This window comes from Sinohyriopsis cumingii, chromosome 15 (genome assembly GCF_028554795.1).
Source record: "Sinohyriopsis cumingii isolate HCF-2022 chromosome 15, ASM2855479v2, whole genome shotgun sequence".
NCBI classification, from domain to species: Eukaryota; Metazoa; Mollusca; class Bivalvia; order Unionida; family Unionidae; genus Sinohyriopsis; species Sinohyriopsis cumingii.
In genome coordinates this window covers 77,784,679-77,805,325 of record NC_142975.1, presented here as the reverse complement: position 1 = coordinate 77,805,325, position 20,647 = coordinate 77,784,679, and the positions used below count along the sequence as shown (strand labels likewise).

The following is a 20,647-nucleotide window of genomic DNA, read 5'->3' as shown; positions in this document are numbered from 1 at the left end:
AGAAAGCTTGTTCTTTGTTCAATAATTCCTTAGTTTAATGGCAATGTACACACACACACACACTTAAATGAAATTTCGTTATTGATGTTTTGTCTCCTTGTGCTTAAAATAAATGGTAGTGTTTGTTAGCTTAAAAGCTTTACATAAACCTGGGCTGACCTCATCAGTTTAAAAAAATCTTTCAAAACAGTATATTTGGTGGTGCATTGCAGCGTATATTTGGTGGTGTATTGCAGTGTATATTTGGTGGTGCATTGCTGCATATATTTGGTGGTGTATTGCAGGGTACATTTGGTGGTGCATTGCAGCATATAAGTGGTGTATTGCAGCATATATTTGGTAGTGCAGTGTATATTTGGTGGTGCATTGCAGTGTATATGTGGTAGTGTATTGCAGAATATATTTAGTGGTGCATTGCAGCATATATTTGGTGGTGTATTGCTGCATATATGTTTGGTACATTGCAGCATATATTTGGTGATGTATTGCAGTGTATATTTGGTGTGCATTACAATGTATATTTGGTGTTGTATTGCAGAGTATATGTTTGGTGCACTGCAGTGTATATTCGGTGGTGTATTGCAGCATGTATTTTTTGGTGTATTGCAGTGTATATTTGGTGGTGCTTTGCAGTGTATATTTGGTGGTGTATTGCAGTGTATATTTGGTGGTGTATTGCAGCATATATTAGTGTATATTTGGTGGTGCATTGCAGTGTATATTTGGTGGTGTATTGCAGCATATATTAGTGTATAGTTGGTGGTGCATTGCAGTGTATATTTGATGGTGCATTGCAGTGTATATTTGGTGGTGTATTGCAGTGTATATTTGGTGGTGTATTGCAGTGTATATTTGGTGGTGTATTCTAGCATATATTAGTGTATATTTGGTGGTGCATTACATCTAATAGCAAAGCATATTCAGTATTTGCTGTCACTACACAATACTATTGCTTGTGTAAATTAGTAGAAAGAGAAAGAAACTGCAATATTTATAGATTTAAATCATCCAGGTTGAATTGTCTTATGACACAACAACAGTAAACTAAATGGGCACCCACTGTTCATTCAGAAATGCCTGTCACTGTTATTATCAACTTCAAAATATATCAGTTTACAAGAGCCCTATTCATTATTCATCCACCTAGCCCATATCTCACAAATTACTTTTTTTAATTTATGTTCACTTCAGTTTTATTCAGTGATTTTATAGTGTGTGTGCGTGTGTATATATGTACATAATCACTTATAAAAGTACTTACTTATGAATGATCAGTTTTAAAGAATGAGTTTAAAAGAATGGCAAAACAATCTTGTATTCAAGCACCGGTTCTTGCAGTTTCACTTTTGTATGTTTCAGATGATAAACTGACTTTACTGACTGCAGCAGGCACACACATCATGTACTTCTTGCTGGCAGCACTGGCTGCAGCATTTCTCCAGACACCTGCTTTTTCACGCATGATGATGATACTGATCCTAATTGTAAATGCTGTTTCGGAGATAAAGTATGGAGAGAAAATTGATTTTGGAACAGTAACTATATTCATTGTATTCACAGTCTTAGGTAAGTAACACTGGAGATGGCAGCATATAATTTGTTTCTGTTACCTCACTTTTGAAAATTTTCTAAAGGGATTCAGTTTGATGATATTACATGGAAATAGTACTAATTTATTTCTAATATTATGAATGATACTGAAGGACATGTTCCCGAATTGGGTTCCATCCCTTGGATGCACTGTGGGATTTGTAAGGATTTTCCTGGGGCCCTTAAATAGCTTCACCACTTGGTAGTTATAAAAGGACTTACCCATGTCAGAAGTTGTTATCAGTCAAGAAACGAACATATTTAAATTTTGTGTAAATGCAGAACAAAATGTAAGATCCCATGTATTTAAAATAAGGGTCTTTGTTGCCATGTGTTCAGTGTTTGCAACGTATTATGTTTAGGATGCTGTATGTCTCATTAAATGCATATCTCAGCTTCTCTTATTCTCTTAACCTATTTGAAAAGTAGTAATTTGATAAAGGCTTTGTGTAAGAAAAGCATTTTTGTATCTGTACTTTATGTAGATTGTCAATGGTTGCTACATTACATCACCTAGAGGCAAGTGTACAGTTCAAGTATTTCAGTCAAGGTGTGAGGCATTGTTTTTAATTAGTGTTTGTTCTTTTGCTACCTATTTAGTTGCTTATTGTCGAAGTTAACTATAGTGATGATTACATCAGCATACATATTATACACAAGATCATTTGAGTGGCATAGTTAACTACAGTGATAATTACATCAACATATACACGAGATCAATTGAGTGGCATAGTTAACTATAGTGATGATTACATCTGCATACATATTATACACAAGATGACTCAAGTGGCATAGTTAACTGTAGTGATGATTACACCAGCATACATATACATGAGATGAATTGAGTTGTACAGTTAACTATAGTGATGATTACATCAGCATACGTGTTGTAGACGAGATGAATCAAGTGGCATAGTTAACTATGAATCTCTTGAATACTTGGCATATTTCACATGGCTTTTCAGTATGAATCTCTTGAATACATGGCATATTTTGAATGACTTCAGTATGAATCTTTTGAATACTTGATGTATTTTAAAAGACTTTTCAACATGAATCTCTTGAATACTTGGCATATTTCAAATGGCTTTTCATTATGAATCTCTTGAATACATGGCATATTTTGAATGACTTTTCAAAGTGAATCTCTTGAATACTTGATGTATTTTGAATGACTTCAACATGAATAATTGGCATATTTGAAATGGCTTTTAAACATGAATCTCTTGAATATTTGGCATATTTTGAAGGCTTTTCAACATAAAGCTCTTGAATACTTGGCATATTTCACATGGCTTTTCAACACGAATCTCTTGAATACTTGGCATACTTGAATGGCTTTTCAACATGAATCTCTTGAATACTTGGCATATTTTGAATGGCTTTTCAATGTGAATCTCTTGCATACTTGGCATATTTCAAATGGCTTTTCAATATGAATCTCTTGAATACTTGGCATATTTCAGATGGATTTTCAGCATGAATCCCTTGAATACTTGGCATATTTCAATGGCTTTTCAACATGAATATTTGGCATATTTGAATAGCTTTTCAACATGAATCCCTTGAATACTTGTCTTATTTCAAACGGCTTTTCAATATGAATCTCTTGAATATTTGGCATATTTCAATGGCTTTGAACATGAATCCCTTGAATACTTGGCATATTTCAGATGACTTGTCAAAATGAATCTCTTGAATACATGGCATATTTTTAATGTCTTCAACGTGAGTCTCTTGAATACTTGGCATATTGGAATGGCTTTTCAACATGAATCTCTTGAATACTTGGCATACTTGAATGGCTTTTCAACATGATTCTCTTGAATACTTGGCATATTTTGAATGGCTTTTCAACATTAAACCTTCACTTGTATGTGAGCACAAAAACTTGTACAATGAATTTTAGGCCCAAAGGAGTTAAATTTATGAGGTTCTAATTTATAATAATTTACAGTATTATATTAACTCCCAGACATTGTATATCTAACAGTAAACTGGATATACCTGTGGTGGACTGGAAGATACTTTCATCGTGGCACACACTACAAAGCACCGAAGGCCATAGGCTATTTAGCAGAGACTACAAATCTGGGGGATAACTCTGACACAGCTGCAGCTAATGTTAACAATTCCAATGAACCATTATCTCCCTTTGAGCTGCAACGGTTGACCAGTTTAGTAGAACGGCTCTGTAAATCATGTAAGTCACGAATTTCCTGATTTCTTTACACCCTCTAGGCTTCTTGAAGAGCCCTTTTTACCTTTGAAAAAAATGTGTAGATCTTTTTGTCCTGCCAGTCCATGTTTGCATTAGTATATTTATACATGTACACATTTATACATAAATGCCATTTTAGATACCAAAAAATCTTGAATTTTCATCCACTCACTTCAAGGACTGGAGAATCAATTAGTGCCAGAATGAATATTTAAATATATTGGAAATGAATACTGTTTAGTGAACATCAGATTAAAATTTTCAAAAATTTACTAGAATGAACTTCATGAACAGTTTGTTGCTATGCAAAGCTTGAAGTTATATATATATATATATATATATATATATATATATATATATATATATATATATATATAGACACACACACACAGTGGAACCCTGCTATAACATGATAATTGGGGTCTTAAAAATGGATCACGTTAATAGTGGGCTTGCGTTAATGTGGGGTTTTACAGTATTTTACTTTTTTCAGAGAACAACTTATTGGCACATATACTTGTATTCATGTCTAATGTATATGTTGAATAGGATATCAACACCGTTTACTATTGTGCCATTGTGGCATGCAGTTCATCCATATTGCATGTAATTTCATTGAAAAATTGCATACAGATATACAATATTCAATAATTGTATCCCAGATCATTGTGTCTGAATTCAGCATCTAATATATAGCATGAACATGGCTTGCACTTAATCCATAATACATGTAATTCCATTGCAAAAATTGCATACATATTTAAACTAGTCAGTAATTTTGTCACAGATCATTATGTGTCTGAATTCAATGGGAAAAATTAACAGGAAAATTAGGTTAAGAAAGACAGAGCACATGTATGGTTCATTACGTTTCAGTGTCCATGAACGGTGTCTGTACAAATTTCATACTACTAAAATTTTCTCATGCGTTTCCGTGTACATTTATCCATTGTAATTTTCCAATAATTAACACTTGTACACCTATTCGTTTGAACGACTACAGCAAGAATAATTAACAATTAAAATATGCTTTCAGCATGCATATAACTTTTACATCAGATTTTGGAATAGCGAAAGAAACATGTGAAAACTACTATACTAATCATTGCACAAAATGCAGAGAACGACTTGTGTTTGTGAATTTGCTTTTCCATAATGGTAAAATATTTTTATAAAAAATAGGAAATTAATAACGAGTTTGTAAGCAAACACCATACATTTGTAAAACCCGAGAACTAAGTGCAGTAGGCCTGCAATGATCATGAGTCACTTCTGTAAAAATATTTAAGCTGTACAATTTCATACCCTTTCAGTTTCCAGCTAATAAAGTGGACATCATTTACTGGTGAACTGATTGCATCTAATAACACCACCAAGCCCAGCAAACATATTGGCAGCTTTCGTTTTTTGATGTTTATTAAATTGTGAGAATCTTTTATCAACCACCACATCATATGCTGCTTGGTTGTGTATGCAGTTAAAGAAGAAACACATGTTGTCTATTGTTTGAGCAACGATTGTATACAGAATTAATTGAAAACAATCACAAAGACCACTTACTGGCTTTACTCATGGATCAGTAATAAGTAACATTTCTGATAATGTTTATTTTTTTCATAACACTTCAAGAACCTGGTGAAATTGTTCAATTTTAGAAGCTGTGCCATGATTGTATTATATTCAGATTCATACGCAAACTCTTCCCAAAAATGATAATAAACGTTTTACACACTATTTCTCTTAAAAAATTTTTCCTTCTCCAGGTATGAGAAAAATACATGTACACGTATTTAAAATATCAGGAACCACACCACGATTGTATTATATTCAAATTCGTACGAGATCTCTTCCCCAAAATGATAATACATTTTTTATACACTATTTCACATACTTTGAACAAAAAATATTGTTTCATGTGCAAATGAATATACAGAATTTCAGGAGCCACACTACGACTGCAGTATATCCAAATTTGTGTTATCGTGGGGTGCGTTATTGTAGGGTCGCACTGTATGTATATATATATATATATATATATATATATATATATATATATATGGGTGGTGAATAAGATCTATAGTCTTTTGGCCTGAATTGTAAAATATATGTATTTAACCAGTATTGTTTTCCACATTACACTCATTTTAGATAATCCTTTGATGCAAAGATTTATCAGAAACAGCATGGCTGCCAATGATGTGCTGATTTTTGTCAGTGCTGTACAGTTAATTCTTAATAAACGACATAAATGAATACAAGTAATGTAATATTTATTGATGAAAATAAGTTCCCCACCCCAAAAAAATATTTAGTTGTAACTAACTTATGTATCTTGCGGCAAATATAGTGGCTTTCATAAAACTTAAGTCAACTTTGATACATTTCTTCATTAGATATCTTACCCAGTCACAATTTATTAGTAGTACAACCTGTACCTCACAAATCCAGCCCTCCCAATGTGTTGGGTTTTTTTGGCAACAAAAGTGTCAAAGTCATTAGCCTACCTGGGTGGAAGTTAGACAAGAGTCATCTACCTTTAGGAGAGTGAGTGGTGCCAGATCCCATCCAAATGTCAGTTGCTACTTGCACATGATGCTACTAAATATGTTATTTTTCCAAGACTGCAAAAAGTTAGATATACTTGTGGTTCTACATCATTGAGCAGTTATTTGGAGTTTTCTCTTTAAGGTGTATTCCAAATAGATTTTGGTATATTTCTTGCTTCACTCAGTCATATATGTAGAATTTGCACTTTATTTGTCTAACTTTGTTTTATAAAATTCATGTTAGCATCATTTTAAACACCTACTCTAAGGTCTAAAGTGCTTGAGTTCATCTCAGAACTCAACCTGGTATATGAATTCTCTCAAAGTAATTGTCTATTATTACATGCCATGAGGTCATTTATGTAATTGATTTGAGTCTTGTGGTTTTCATTTGCATCCACTTCACAGAAAGTTCATGTTGTGCTTGACTGACTGCACTTGTATATGCCATTGTTTTTCTCTCAGTAAATGTATGAGCAACTTTCTTGGCCAAACAGGAATGAGACAGGGAAGCAAAAGATCTGGGAAACATTGTAGCAAACATAAGACTCCATCAATGTCGCTGCCGTCAGAGCTTGGCCTGCCTCATACGACTTCATCATTCGCAGCTTATGAAGTTCCAGCATCTTTCAGCCTATTGGCCAAATAAGACCATGTGACATTCAGACAGCTTCCACAGCTGGTTAGAGAGAGAGAGACTTTGTTTATTTTTACCTCAAAAAGAAGGAAAGGACAGTATCGCAGCACAGGCTGTACCATCCAGGGTAGTATGGGTTATCTGCCCTGTAGAGAAATAATACAAAAACAGGTCATTTTCTACTGCATATCAGCTCAGGAGGTTATGGCACTGGCACAGTGGCTGTTGGTAACTGTTTTTGAAATAATGGTATCCAAACCATGGAATGCAGGTAATTTTCTCGAGCCTTCACCTCAGAGACCTTTCATCCTGAAGGGATCAGTTTGAACTGGTGGGACCTCTTGCAGCAAAACAACAAGCTCCCTTCCATGTCATTCTTCAGCTTCTCAGTGACATAGTTGCTCAACTTTTCCACACAATTTTTGCAAATTACTTATTCTTGTACAGGACCCATCCTGACATTTCTATATGCCATCTCTAGCCCATATAGGTTCCACTGTACAGCTAGTAAGTGCCTCTTAGTGAGGAACTGGTATAAGATGCCCCCTCTGCCAATAAAAAATGGTCTTTCAAGACAGGTGATCTCATAGGTTAATACAAAAAGACCAGTTTTCATGGTCCAGTTTCAGAACAATTTAAAGAAAAATAACCACAATCACTACATAATTATATTCTATTCTTTATTAATAGTTCTTGCTAAAATATTGTATGCATTCATCAAAAAAAATAATTATATAGCAATAAAGCTATACTTCTATCATGAAACCAGAAATCTCATTTACATTTGAAGATCACATACTTTAGCATACAAAATCATTTCTGATTTACTCCTTTTCGTTGATGACAACCTAAAGCTGTTTTACCGATATTTAAACCACTTTTTTTGTGAGTGGTCTGCTCTTTTTCACTTCTTTCAGTTACAATAATTATTTTAACCAGCCTTAAAATTAGTCTCTTTTTAGTTGGAGGTTTGTCCATTGTTATTAAAGTTCTAGGTGTTAACATTATTAGTGCTCAGTTGTAATATCGAACGTAAAGACAGCTTTGACTGGGATTTAGGAAAATATGAAAAATATATACATGTGCATTGCATATCTAACAATTAATGAAATAAAAAGAAACAATTATCCCATCCAGAAACAGAACCATTTACTCAGAGACAAACATTAACAGCTTCATTCAGAAGACATACAGGGATTAACTCTATAAGTGTGTAACCTGGTTGCACCAACTTGAATAGATGACAGCTTTGTGATCAGGAAAAAATAACAGACACAGATTAACTCTTAACAACAAACAATATACGCGACCACTACATCAATTTTGGCACTACAATGGCAATTCATGACATGTACATTAGCCTGATTCACAGACTTGAGCGTCTATCAGCGGTAGCCAGAATCCTTTTTTTTTGCTTCTTTTTTTTTTTTTTAAATATTCCTTTTATGTTTGTTTTTTATCAGAACAATCGTTACCAATCAAGCAGTCATTGTAACAATTGATTACATGTAGGTCAGTGGTGTTAGTGTTCTCGCTATACGGTCATTCATAGGGATGCTGGGTCATACTCATACATATGATTTATTCTACGTTATGGCAGGGAAGCCGGCTAAGGGCGGGAATAATTATATGGGTTCTCTGCTTCATATGCTCCTGCGTTGCTCTCCCCTATATGAATAGCAGAGAACAACGCAAGGAGCGTAAAAAGCAGGGAACCAGATAAGGGAATAATGGACGTACTTTAGTCTGGTTTACAACAGGAAACTAAAAAATACTATTAGCATTCCTATAAAATATCATATACCAATAGCCAGCCTATTTTATTATTCTTTTTTAAGAACGGTATGAGAGGTCATTGTTACAGGGATTAAAAAATGGTCAGTGGAGTTTATCCTTGTTTTTGCGACATGGTCAATCTTAGCAATATCGAAATGCATAATTTGCCAAGGCATCACAGTCGCTGTTCACATTGTGCAAGTGGTCACTCACGACAGAGCGTTTATATAATAAAATCGATCCATGCATTAGGATTGTGGTTTGAAATGACAGGTGGTTGCTATAGCAGAGGTCGCTCATAACAGTTTTTACTGTATAAAATATCAGCTATATTTTTACCTTTTAAGTCCAGAAAATGAAAATTACCAAGTGGAGCTAGCAGTCTTTGAAAGGTGCCTATCTGAAGTAAGACAGTCTATAACCCAAATTGCGTCCATTAATCAAACGCCAAAATAAAGGGAATTAAAGGTTATTTTAACAGTAAATACAATATGCAAGGTCTTTTATTTTTTTAATAACTATGATAAACCAGCGAGGAAAACCTGGGAAAAACTTTCTCTTTAAAAATCAAAACCTATATTAAGTACAAGCACTGTAGAGCAGAACCATATATGTCACAAGATTTGATCGGGCTCAGCCAATGTGGGTATGTGAGAAAGCTAGCCAATAGATTCCCTTGGGTCGGTGGTTCTTATCGTGGTTTTCCCAGGTTCTTCCTCCGCCAGATATTCTGGCTGCCATGTGTAGATTATCTTAATCTGAGAAATGGCGTTAAACCCCAAAACGACAAGAAGAAGATTTGAAGCTGCTTCATATACATCATGTGACCAGAGTTTTAGCCTTATGTAGGGCATGGGGAAGTAACTCATTCCACCTTTTACCTATTCTCCTAATGTATTATAACTGAGTAACATCTTTGAAGAAGAAACCAAGTTTTGTTGTGAAATTTTTCTTTGATAATACTGATCATAATATTGGCCCACCATCCCAGCCTCCATCCAGATACATTAAAACCTAACAGCATGCATAGCCACTCCACTAGTAACTGACATATTGCTGGGTTTTGACATCTCTCTTTCTGTACCCAAGAGGAGATCACTCATCTGACTTCCATGTCTGTTGGCAGCCAACTTTTAGTAGTTTTGTTGCTTAAAAATAAGCTTGAGAGGCCTTGATTGGCAAGGAAGCATTTGTACTCCTAATGTTCTATGATCAGGTAAGTATTATCAAAGAAACATTTACTCCAAAAATTTGTTTCTATGTATTTTCTTCAATGGAAGCCTCCATTTTTTTTATCATAAACATGTGAATCTATAAATCTTCTGTTCTAGGGAATAAGCATGTTTTTTAAATTACTTTATGGAAATTCCAAATCTACGAAATTGGTTGTGTGACTTGTACAGTAATTCTCAACAATATCGTAACAAATTTTAAGATATGAATTGACTGTAGGTTATGAATATTCTAACAGCAAAACCAGGTATTTTGTTGTTGGACTTTAGTCAATAACTGAACACAAGGAATACCCTGTTTCTTATGTCGATTTTCTTGGATGTCCTCATCATGGGAATAGTCAAAGATGCAAGGATGTTTTAAAGTGCTTCCTCACTATCATTCTTGTCATAAAGTGTTCTTATAACTGAGGATGCTGTATAATGAGGTTAAATGTCAAAATCACAGTCATCCCAAAAATGGTATTCATCACCATACTCATGATATACGAGGGACTGTTATATTGAGACACAATAGTGAGAGATTGCTATAATATGACAAGGAAAACTACCTGCTTTGGCATTTGTCATGTATCAAGTATCCATCATCGTGTGATTATCCTTTTTAGGTTGGTTCAGTATCATAACTAAATTCATAAAAAATATAGCATTCATCACCATACTCATGATATATGAGGGACTGTGTTATATTGAGACACTGTATAGTGCGAAATTATTATGTGACAAGGAAAACTATACCTGCTTTGGCATTTGTCATGTATCAAGTATCTATCAGCATGTGATTATCCTTTTTAGTTAAGTTCAATATCTACATTCATTAAAATATAATATTAATGACTGTACTCAAGATAGAGGAAGGACAACATTATATTGAGACACTTTATATCAAGGAACCACTATATTACAAGAAGGAAGACTATATCTTCTTTGGCGTTTGGCAAATGACCCCAGTGTATGATTGTCATATTTACTCATTTATTATGTGTACCCAACAGTGAACAGTGTAGACTTGTATCTGCCATCACATACTTTGCCTAAAGACCAGGGTTTACACTTGAAATAAGCTGCCAAATGAATAGCATAAACCCAGATCTGATTATGGCAGAACTTGGTCGACACTGTTAGTATTTGAGCTGTGTGTTTCATATGACACAGTAGATTATTTTCATACTTTTTTTAATTCCAGTGAATGAAATTATAAACAAGAGAGCAGACACAGCCAATCATCTCAGTGACACAAACTCCAACAGCAGACTGGATACGCCCTCTACCTCCAGTGCTTTTCAGCCAGTACGTAGAGAGGAACCAGTCAGACCAGACTCATCAACTATGGTAATAAATAACTTATCTATCAATATTAATGAGCTTTTTGAGACTTTTTAAATAATAGCACTACTCATGTTTGTGAGTATTTGTCTCCTTTTGGGGTGGGTGAGATATTTATTTTCTACCATTCATTGATGCTGTACTGTTGCCACTATAATTTTCCAGAACTCACAACAGTCTGTAGTATTGCCACTTTGTTGTGGATGGAACCTTTCAGAAGTTGCAACAATACCTATTCATAACAGCATGAAGAAGTCTGGATAGTCTAGTCAGCAAGAAGAAGTCTGGATAGTCTATACAGCATGAAGAAGTCTGGATTGTCTAGACAGCATGAAGAAGTCTGGATTGTCTAGACAGCATGAAGAAGTCTGGATAGTCTAGACAGCATGAAGAAGTATGGATAGTCTAGACAGCGTAAGGAAGTCTGGATAGTCTAGACAGCATGAAGAAGTCTGGATTGTCTTTATACAGCATGAAGAAGTCTGGATTGTCTATACAGTATGAAGAAGTCTGGATAGTCTATACAGTATGAAGAAGTCTGGATAGTCTAGACAGTATAAAGAAGTCTGGATTGTCTATACAGTATAAAGAAGTCTGGATTGTCTATACAGCAAGAAGAAGTCTGGATAGTCTAGACAGCACAAAGAAGTCTGGATTGTCTAGACACCATGAAGAAGTCTGGATAGTCTAGACAGTATAAAGAAGTCTGGATTGTCTATACATTATAAAGAAGTCTGGATTGTCTATACAGCAAGAAGAAGTCTGGATTGTCTAGACAGCTTGAAGAAGTCTGGATAGTCTAGACAGTATAAAGAAGTCTGGAAGAAGTCTTGATTGTCTAGACAGCAAGAAGAAGTCTGGATAGTCCAGACAGTATAAAGAAGTCTGGATTGTCTAGACAGCATGAAGAAGTCTGGATAGTCTAGACAGCGTAAGGAAGTCTGGATAGTCTATACAGCATGAAGAAGTCTGGATAGTCTGTACAGCATGAAGAAGTCTGGATAGTCTAGACAGCATGAAGAAGTCTGGATAGTCTCTATACAGCATGAAGAAGTCTGGATAGTCTAGACAGCATAAAGAAGTCTGGATAGTCTAGACCACATGAAGAAGTCTGGATAGTCTAGACAGCATGAAGAAGTCTGGATAGTCTAGACAGCATGAAGAAGTCTGGATAGTCTAGACAGCATGAAGAAGTCTGGATCGTCTAGACAGCATGAAGAAGTCTAGACAGCATGAAGAAGTCTGGATAGTCTAGACAGCATGAAGAAGTCTGGATTGTCTAGACAGCATGAAGAAGTCTGGATAGTCTAAACAGCATGAAGTTTGGATATTATTCTGAAGAGATTACTGGTGGTTTTACAAGAGAATGAATGATTTAAATTCATTGTAAGGAATTCTGGCAAGGAAACAGTTTATTCTATTCAGGACTTATTAAATTGTCAGTATTAATATGGTGAGACATATATACCGCTTTTTTGACAGTACTGACGTTGTTGTCATCAATGTTAAAGTTATGTGTTGGAGGGCTACATTAATGTTAAAGTGGGGCCCCGAGTGGTCTAAAGCGCTCTCTGTTACGGATCACTGCCATCTCACCTCTGTCTGCATGGGTTCGAGTCTCGGATTCAGCCAATGTGGGTATGTGAGAAAGCTTGCCAGTAGCTTCTCATGGGTCGGTGGTTCTTTCTGGGGTTTTCCCGGGTTCTTCCTCCACCATTAATACTGGCCGCCATGTATAGCCTATCGTGTGCTGAAAAATGGCGTTAAACCCTACAACAACAACAATAATGTTAAAGTTATGTGTTATGGAGGATATATCATTGTTCAAGTTTTGTGTTATGGGGATACGTCAGTGTGAAAGTTGTATCTTTCAGGGATGTATCATTGTTAAAGTTATGTGTTACAGTGAGTACATCAGTGTTAACCTTATGCGTTACAGTGGGTACATTAGTGTTAAAGTTATGTGTCACAGTGGATACATCAATGTTAAAGTTATGTGTTACAGTGATTCATCAATGTTAAAGTTATGTGTTACATTTAGTGCATCAGTGGTAAACTTATGTGTCAGAGTGGGTACATCAGTGTTAAAGTTATGTGTCACAGTGGATACATCAGTGTTAAAGTTATATGTTACAGTGGGTACATCAGTGCACAAACATCCATCTGCTAGAAGTTGCAGTGACTCAGGGATTAGGATGCTGGACTTGCCTGTTTCACATCCAACCTTTAGATTAGCCTGGTTTGGTTACTATAGTCTGTCCATGTGCAAGACGCTTACACTGATTGCCTTGCAACTAAATAACCTACTTGTTGCTGTGCCATAACACCATACCAAACCAAATCATCCATCCGCCCTTTCTGTCTGACAAGAAACCTTTTCTTTCTTCAGATACACTTTTCATGCAATGCAGTAAGATAAGGCATGGAGTAGTACACACCAAAAACTGGGTTACTGTGACCTACTTTCTTGGGTTATTCAGTGATATATAAATGCAGAAGTGATGTATCTTGTGTGCCTTTGCTCACTAACAACTCGATCCTTTTAACTGTTGAAACTGTCTTTAGAGATTTACCTGATTGTGTTTTTAGCTCACCATACCATAAGATGAAGTGATATTATGGTATGGTGAGTCATGCACGATTCATAATCCTTTTATAATTATTGCTGTTTACAACTTCTTTTTAAGATAAGTTTAATGAATTTCCACATGATTTGCAGGGAGTACACCAGTATCTGGGCCTTTCAGATTTGTTCATTTGATAACAATCCAATATCACTGCTATAATTACACAAACCTTCTCTAAAACCACTGAACAGAATTTTACCAAATTTAACAGCATGGAAATCATTCTGACATGAAGGATTTTCATTTTATGCTCACCTTGCTCTTAGGCCAAGTTAAGTTAGCTCATGGTATGATCCTGCACTCGTCACATCGACCCTTCACAATTATTATTTACAACTTGTTCTCAAAAACCACTTGACCAATTTTTGAATATCTTTTTACAGTGCAAATTCTGATATCAAGTTATTCCAATTTGTTCAGTAGATACTGATATTTCATTAAATGCGATCACAATTACCAAAAAAGAAAAAAGTTTTAAACAACTTCTAAAAGGCCACATGACAGAACATAACAGATTTTACAGAAACCATCCTAGCATGAAGGATGTTCAAGTTTTTAAAAATTATGCCACTCTTCCATTAAAATGTTTACTAAATATTATATAAAAGTTTGAACAGCATCTTTTGAAACACCTCTTAAAAGAATTTGACTAAATTTTTATTTCAGTATTTACAGATAATGCTTTGATCTGCAATTTAAATATGATCACTGTTGCTGAAAATAGAAAAGACTTCAAATGACATCTTTTTAACAGAATGTCACTGAATTTGACAGAAAGCATCAATCATAAAGGGCTGCCATCAGATATGGGCATTGTTACAAAAATAGAAAAACTTTTAAATTGCTTCTTTTTAGAAACTATATTAGAATTTTACCAGATCGTTTTCATTTTACATCCTACAATTAAAAACCTTTAGATTTTAAGCAAATGATAATTATCAACTTTCAAATATAACCATTTCTGCTAAATAGAAAAGAAAACTATTTTGCAGCTTTTTCTCAACAACTGTATAACAGACTTTGATCATATTTGACAGTTTTCTTACATAAAGTTTGTACCGATGATCCACCATCAGTTACAGCTTATGTTAAAAAAAATGTAGAAAAGGCTTTTCTTGAAAGGTACTCAGGAGAATTTTATCAAATTTGACAGAAATTATCCTTGCATGAAAGGCTTTCAACTTTGTATCAATGATGCCACTCTGACATTCAATATGACAATAGAAAAGCCATGAAAAATACTTTTTTCCAACTATTGTATTGGGCTGCAATTACTTAACAGAATAATCTTGAAGAAGTAACTTTTTTACCAGCTTTGACAGTAAGCATCCCTGCATTAAATTGTTTCAATATTGGACATATGGTGTTGATATGCCATCAGATATGAATGACAGTATAAAATTTCAAAGAGGCAGGGGTTAAATAATATATTTTTTAAATATTTTTTAATGACTCAATAAAAATTGCTCTGCAGAATTTTACCAGATTTTTAAGACTCATCCTGGCAGAAAAGCCTTTAAAGTTTGTATAAATGATGTGGAACCACATATATGGCTGCTGTTATTTACTATTTGACTGAATCTTTTTTAAAATCCAGTACAATTGTATTGTGGTATTAGTTTGGGCAACCAGATGGCATGAAGACCTTTTTACAAATGATGGTTTTGTTTACAAGAATGCCAAACCACAATTAAATATGGCTGCTGTTACTAAAAATATCAAAAACCTTTAATAACTATTTTTGAATGGCATAACAGAATTTGATCAGATTTTAAGGAAGCCATCCTACCTTGAAGGTCTTTCTGTTGTATGCCAATCTGCCTTCAAATATGGGTTGCCTTTACTAAAAATAGAAAAATATTTAAGCAGCATTATCTATTTTTTTAAAAATACTCAATAGAATTTTACCAAATTTAACAGAAAGCATGCTATCTTCACTGCCTTACAGATTTATAGAAAGATGCCATTCTACCATTAAATATAGACCACATATATAAAAAGAAAATGCTTAGCAGCTGTATTAAAATAAAGTTCAACACAATTCTACCAAATATGTATGTGTGTGTGTATATGTGATTTGGATTTTTAACATAGCTTTAACAATTTTCCAGTCATATCACTACAATGTCTGCAGTGTGGCAGTTTATAGTGACGTCTAGCACAGGGGAATTAAGCCACAGACATGTAGCATCACGTCCCACCCAGTCACATTATCCTGACACCAGGCCGACCAGTCCTAACACTAACCTCTTAATGCTGAACGCCAAGAGAGGCAGCTGCTTGTACCATTTTTATAAGTTTCTGGCATGACTCGCCAGGGTTCTAACCCACATCTGAGGCAGACACTCTAACCACTTAGGCAACCAAATTTTACAAAAAGCATTCAGGCAATCCTTTCAGTGCTGATGAGCTTTCAAATATGGATGAAAATACAAAAGCAAGAGAAACTTTGAAATAAATTGTTTTCATAACATATACTGTTAACCACATTGAAAGAAATTTCTACAGAAAGCATAATACTGGCTCATTTCTTGACCAAATGCTCTTGTGTTTGACTTTTAGGAAGAAGTCACTCAGGTGAGCAATGTAAGGCTCACTTAGGTCTCTAGTTTCCATGTTCTTGATACTTTCCAGGATGAAGGGGCAAATCTGAGACGGTTGCTTCTACAGAGACATTTTGATAATGATTCGTCCTTTGCTGGGTCCAGTAGCAGTTCGACACCAAGGGCTTCTTCAAAGGCTTCTTCAAGGTATGTATGGTGGCACTGTCTCTTAGGAAATAATCTAATTTAAAATTGCAATTATCACTTGATAATAAGTATACTAAAATTGTTCTGTAAATCATAGAATTTCAATGTCAGTTGTCAGCATCTGGCAGTAGCCCACTGCCTTCAATCATTCATTGATATTTCCCTAGTGTAGCACGTCAGGCAGTAGCCCACTGCCTTCATGTATTCATTGATATTTCACTAGTGTAGCACATCAGACAGTAGCCCACTGCCTTCATGTATTCATTGATATTTCACTAGTGTAGCACATCAGACAGTAGCCCACTGCCTTCATGTATTCATTGATATTTCACTAGTGTAGCACATCAGACAGTAGCCCACTGCCTTCATGTATTCATTGATATTTCACTAGTGTAGCACATCAGACAGTAGCCCACTGCCTTCAATCATTCATTGATATTTCACTAGTGTAGCACATCAGACAGTAGCCCACTGCCTTCATGTATTTATTGATATTTCACTAGTGTAGCACATCAGACAGTAGCCCACTGCCTTCATGTATTCATTGATATTTCACTAGTGTAGCACATCAGACAGTAGCCCACTGCCTTCAATCATTCATTGATATTTCACTAGTGTAGCACATCAGACAGTAGCCCACTGCCTTCATGTATTTATTGATATTTCACTAGTGTAGCACATCAGACAGTAGCCCACTGCCTTCATGTATTCATTGATATTTCACTAGTGTAGTATAAGACCATGAAACAGGACTACAAAGGAGAAATGTGATTATGTGCTGAGATATTTCTCAGTTAAATACATTACTAATTGCATTAATATAAGGAATTACTTTTGTTACCTCCAGAATCCAGCCCTCTCAAAGACTTGAAAAAGTATATTTGTCTATTATTCTAGTAGACAGAAGTAACTCTTATAGATTACCTCCCCTTATCCTAGTAGACGGTACTCTTTGTATCAGATGTTACCAGTTTCAAGATATGGAGATATTTTAATTAGCAAAGGAAAATCATTGTCAGATTCAGGTATTTGTTGCAAAGAAATAGCTAAGAACATTGACAGAATGTCCAGAGATTAATAGAATCAAAGTCAACACGAGTTCTACATATGAGAAGATAGAAACGTAAAAACATTTGATGTTTTTAGTGTATTATCACATTTAATCAATGGATGTCATGAATATCATTTATATAGATAACTTTTAACTTTTATCAGTTCTAATTTGGAAAATGTTCTGTGGTAGGCAACGGTATGATACTGTACAATATGATACTGGGTACACAGTTATACAAAGCGTGTAGTGACTGAGGAGATTTTTAATTAATGACTTTCTTGGAAATTTTTATTTTCTGTCCTGGAAATAAGGCAAGTGTTGCTATTACTAGTGCAATGATACACTACATTGAAATCTTGTGGAGAAGCATGAATGAACCACTGTGATTGGTTAGTGAAAAAGTTTTAATTTGCAATTGCATTATTATGTTTGATCAGCTGAGGCAGATTAGGGATGTTTTATCAAAGTTTGAAGAAGCCAGTTTGACATAACACATTTCTGTTTGTTGCCTGCTTTGTGGTAGCTCTTGAGAGAGTTTTGGATTTTCGTAGCCAGTGATGTATATTGCCTTTGTATCTGGAGCCCTACTAAATAGCTCAACTTCATGTGTGTGTGTATGTGTGTGTCTCTCTCAACAACAAAAGAATGATTTGTATGGTGTGTTATCAAAGTTGGAGACCATAGGTTGCTTAATGGGTGAAGTTCTTTTTGTGTTATATAAATATATATATATATATATATATATATATATATATATATATATATATATATATATATATATATATATATATATATATATATATATATATATATATATATATATATATTGTTGTTGTTTGATTTTATATCAACTGTCAGGCACAGCAAAAGACAACAAGGGTTTCTCCTTTCTGAAACTAGTTCATAACCTGTGGACACCATGACAGATAACTGCACTGATGAAACCAGACTGAGATAAGAAAAAGAAAGGTTAACAAAACAGCTAAATTTCTCTGTCACATGGGTGAGAAGAAACATATATCCACTTTAAATCTTTTTTTCTATCTCTCTTTCATTTCAGATAATGACTATTCATTTTGTAATGCTACTTTCAGGGGATCTACTTCCTCAGTTGGATGCCAGGGTTTTACAAAGAGTGGTACACCATGTCGACTTTCAGCTGCTATGGGAGAAGACTTTTGTCACAGACACAGAGCTACAAGATGATAGTCCATGATGTTATACTAGAAATTACCATTCGATATCGATTCCACATGTGTTCCCAGGTCATTTGTTTTGAGTGTTATAGACCTTTGTATTGCTGCCCTGTCATATGTTAAAGATGGCAAGGTTTTCTTTCAGTATTGTCATAATCTTTGGCAAGTCACACTGTATTAGGCTCTAGTGTGTTTTAGCATGGGCAGAATCTTTGGCAAGTCACACTGTATTTTGCTCTAGTGTGTTTTAGCTTGGGCTGAATCTTTGCCAAGTCACACTATAGTATGCTAGAGTGTTTAATTACATGTTAGCTCGAGTGATAAAGATCAGAGCTTTAATTTCAGCCTTGCCATGTAAACTTAAATGGAAACTTATTTGTATCTCTAAACAAGCAACAAATTTATATATTTTATGATACACATTATTGAAGCTGGGCTGTATGGGATTCATTATTTGTCGGTTTCTGTGTTTATTTTTCACCCTTCAAGGTTATGACTTCTGTTACTAAACCTGTTCACATCAGACTTGTATTTTGGATGCATTTTAGTAGAAATGGGAATTAGTGGATTACTTAATATTTTCTGTGGATATTGATCCACACAAAGATCATCTCCCTGTATTTTGCAGTGAACATGTGTTATGCTTCAAAACTGGGTCAGTGTGACATACTTTCTGGTATTCATTAAAAATTGCTTAAAATCATGTCTCAGCTGTAATTGTATTGTCTTTTAACATTTTGCCACAAATGTACATTGAGAATTTTATTTAAAATAAACGTGTGCAATACTCAGTCTGTATCACTGTGACCTAATTTCCATGGTTTACAACTTGTGTCCAGGTTCTGAATTCATAGATTTATTTTAGTTCATATTAAAAACTGTCAGCATGACCTACTTTCCAGGATTTGCTAAACATTGTTTAAAACTTGTATTCAGGTTCTAATATCTGGGTGATGTGACCTACTTTATGTATTGTGTTACTAACACTGTTAAAAGCTTATGTCTGGGCTCTTATTATTCTGCCTTTTATTCTACTGCCATCAAACTCACATCAGAAGTTCCTCTTCTTATTAAGTTGTGTCATGAACATAATCTCAGTCACTGTGACCTGCTTCCCTGGTATTTATTCAGCACTGCCTAACACTTTATTCCTATCAAAAGTTCATTTAAAGGTCTGCTAGAGTGTAATACACATTATATATCAGAATATTTATTTTTCGCTAAATAATTCAGAAATTGCATTAAAAATGCATATTTTAAAATACTGAGAAGAAAATCAAGATAATGTGAGTATTTATCGATGTTTTACGGAAAACGCTATGGAAATATTTGTATACTTCTTGTGGTAATAGGATTGCAGAAGTGATGTACTGTCTGGAAATCCCTCAGGTTTAGCATATGTGGTGATGGCTGAATTTAGTGATGATTCAAGCGAATTTACGGCAAATTTGTCATGCTCATATTCATCGTGTAAAGAAGGTCAACTCCTAGAACGTAATGAATGTTAAGAAAATATTGCTCACTGAGGTTAGACAGTACCAATTTAAGCCCGAACAAGACTAGAACGTGGAACAGGACCCTAAAGAGGACATAAGGGCATAATGAGGCTGAGTAGCACTTGGGCTATTCATTCTGGTAATTACTATTATTATTATGGCAATTATTATTATTCTTTCGTTAATGTTATTTCAG

General features: G+C 34.7%; 1 protein-coding gene across 1 annotated transcript in view; it reads left to right on the top strand.

The window, feature by feature from the left end:
• Positions 1 to 19,746, top strand: part of LOC149782124 (protein brambleberry-like) — a 49,534-nt gene extending 29,788 nt beyond the window's left edge. Inside the window, exons 7-11 of the mRNA XM_089934825.1 lie at positions 1,360 to 1,566; positions 3,584 to 3,793; positions 11,189 to 11,334; positions 16,590 to 16,705; positions 18,854 to 19,746. Of these exons, the coding sequence (XP_089790951.1) occupies positions 1,360 to 1,566; positions 3,584 to 3,793; positions 11,189 to 11,334; positions 16,590 to 16,705; positions 18,854 to 18,965 (791 nt within the window). The 3' untranslated portion in view covers positions 18,966 to 19,746. The remainder of the gene's footprint in view (positions 1 to 1,359; positions 1,567 to 3,583; positions 3,794 to 11,188; positions 11,335 to 16,589; positions 16,706 to 18,853) is intronic.
• Positions 19,747 to 20,647: the final 901 nt, after the last annotated feature.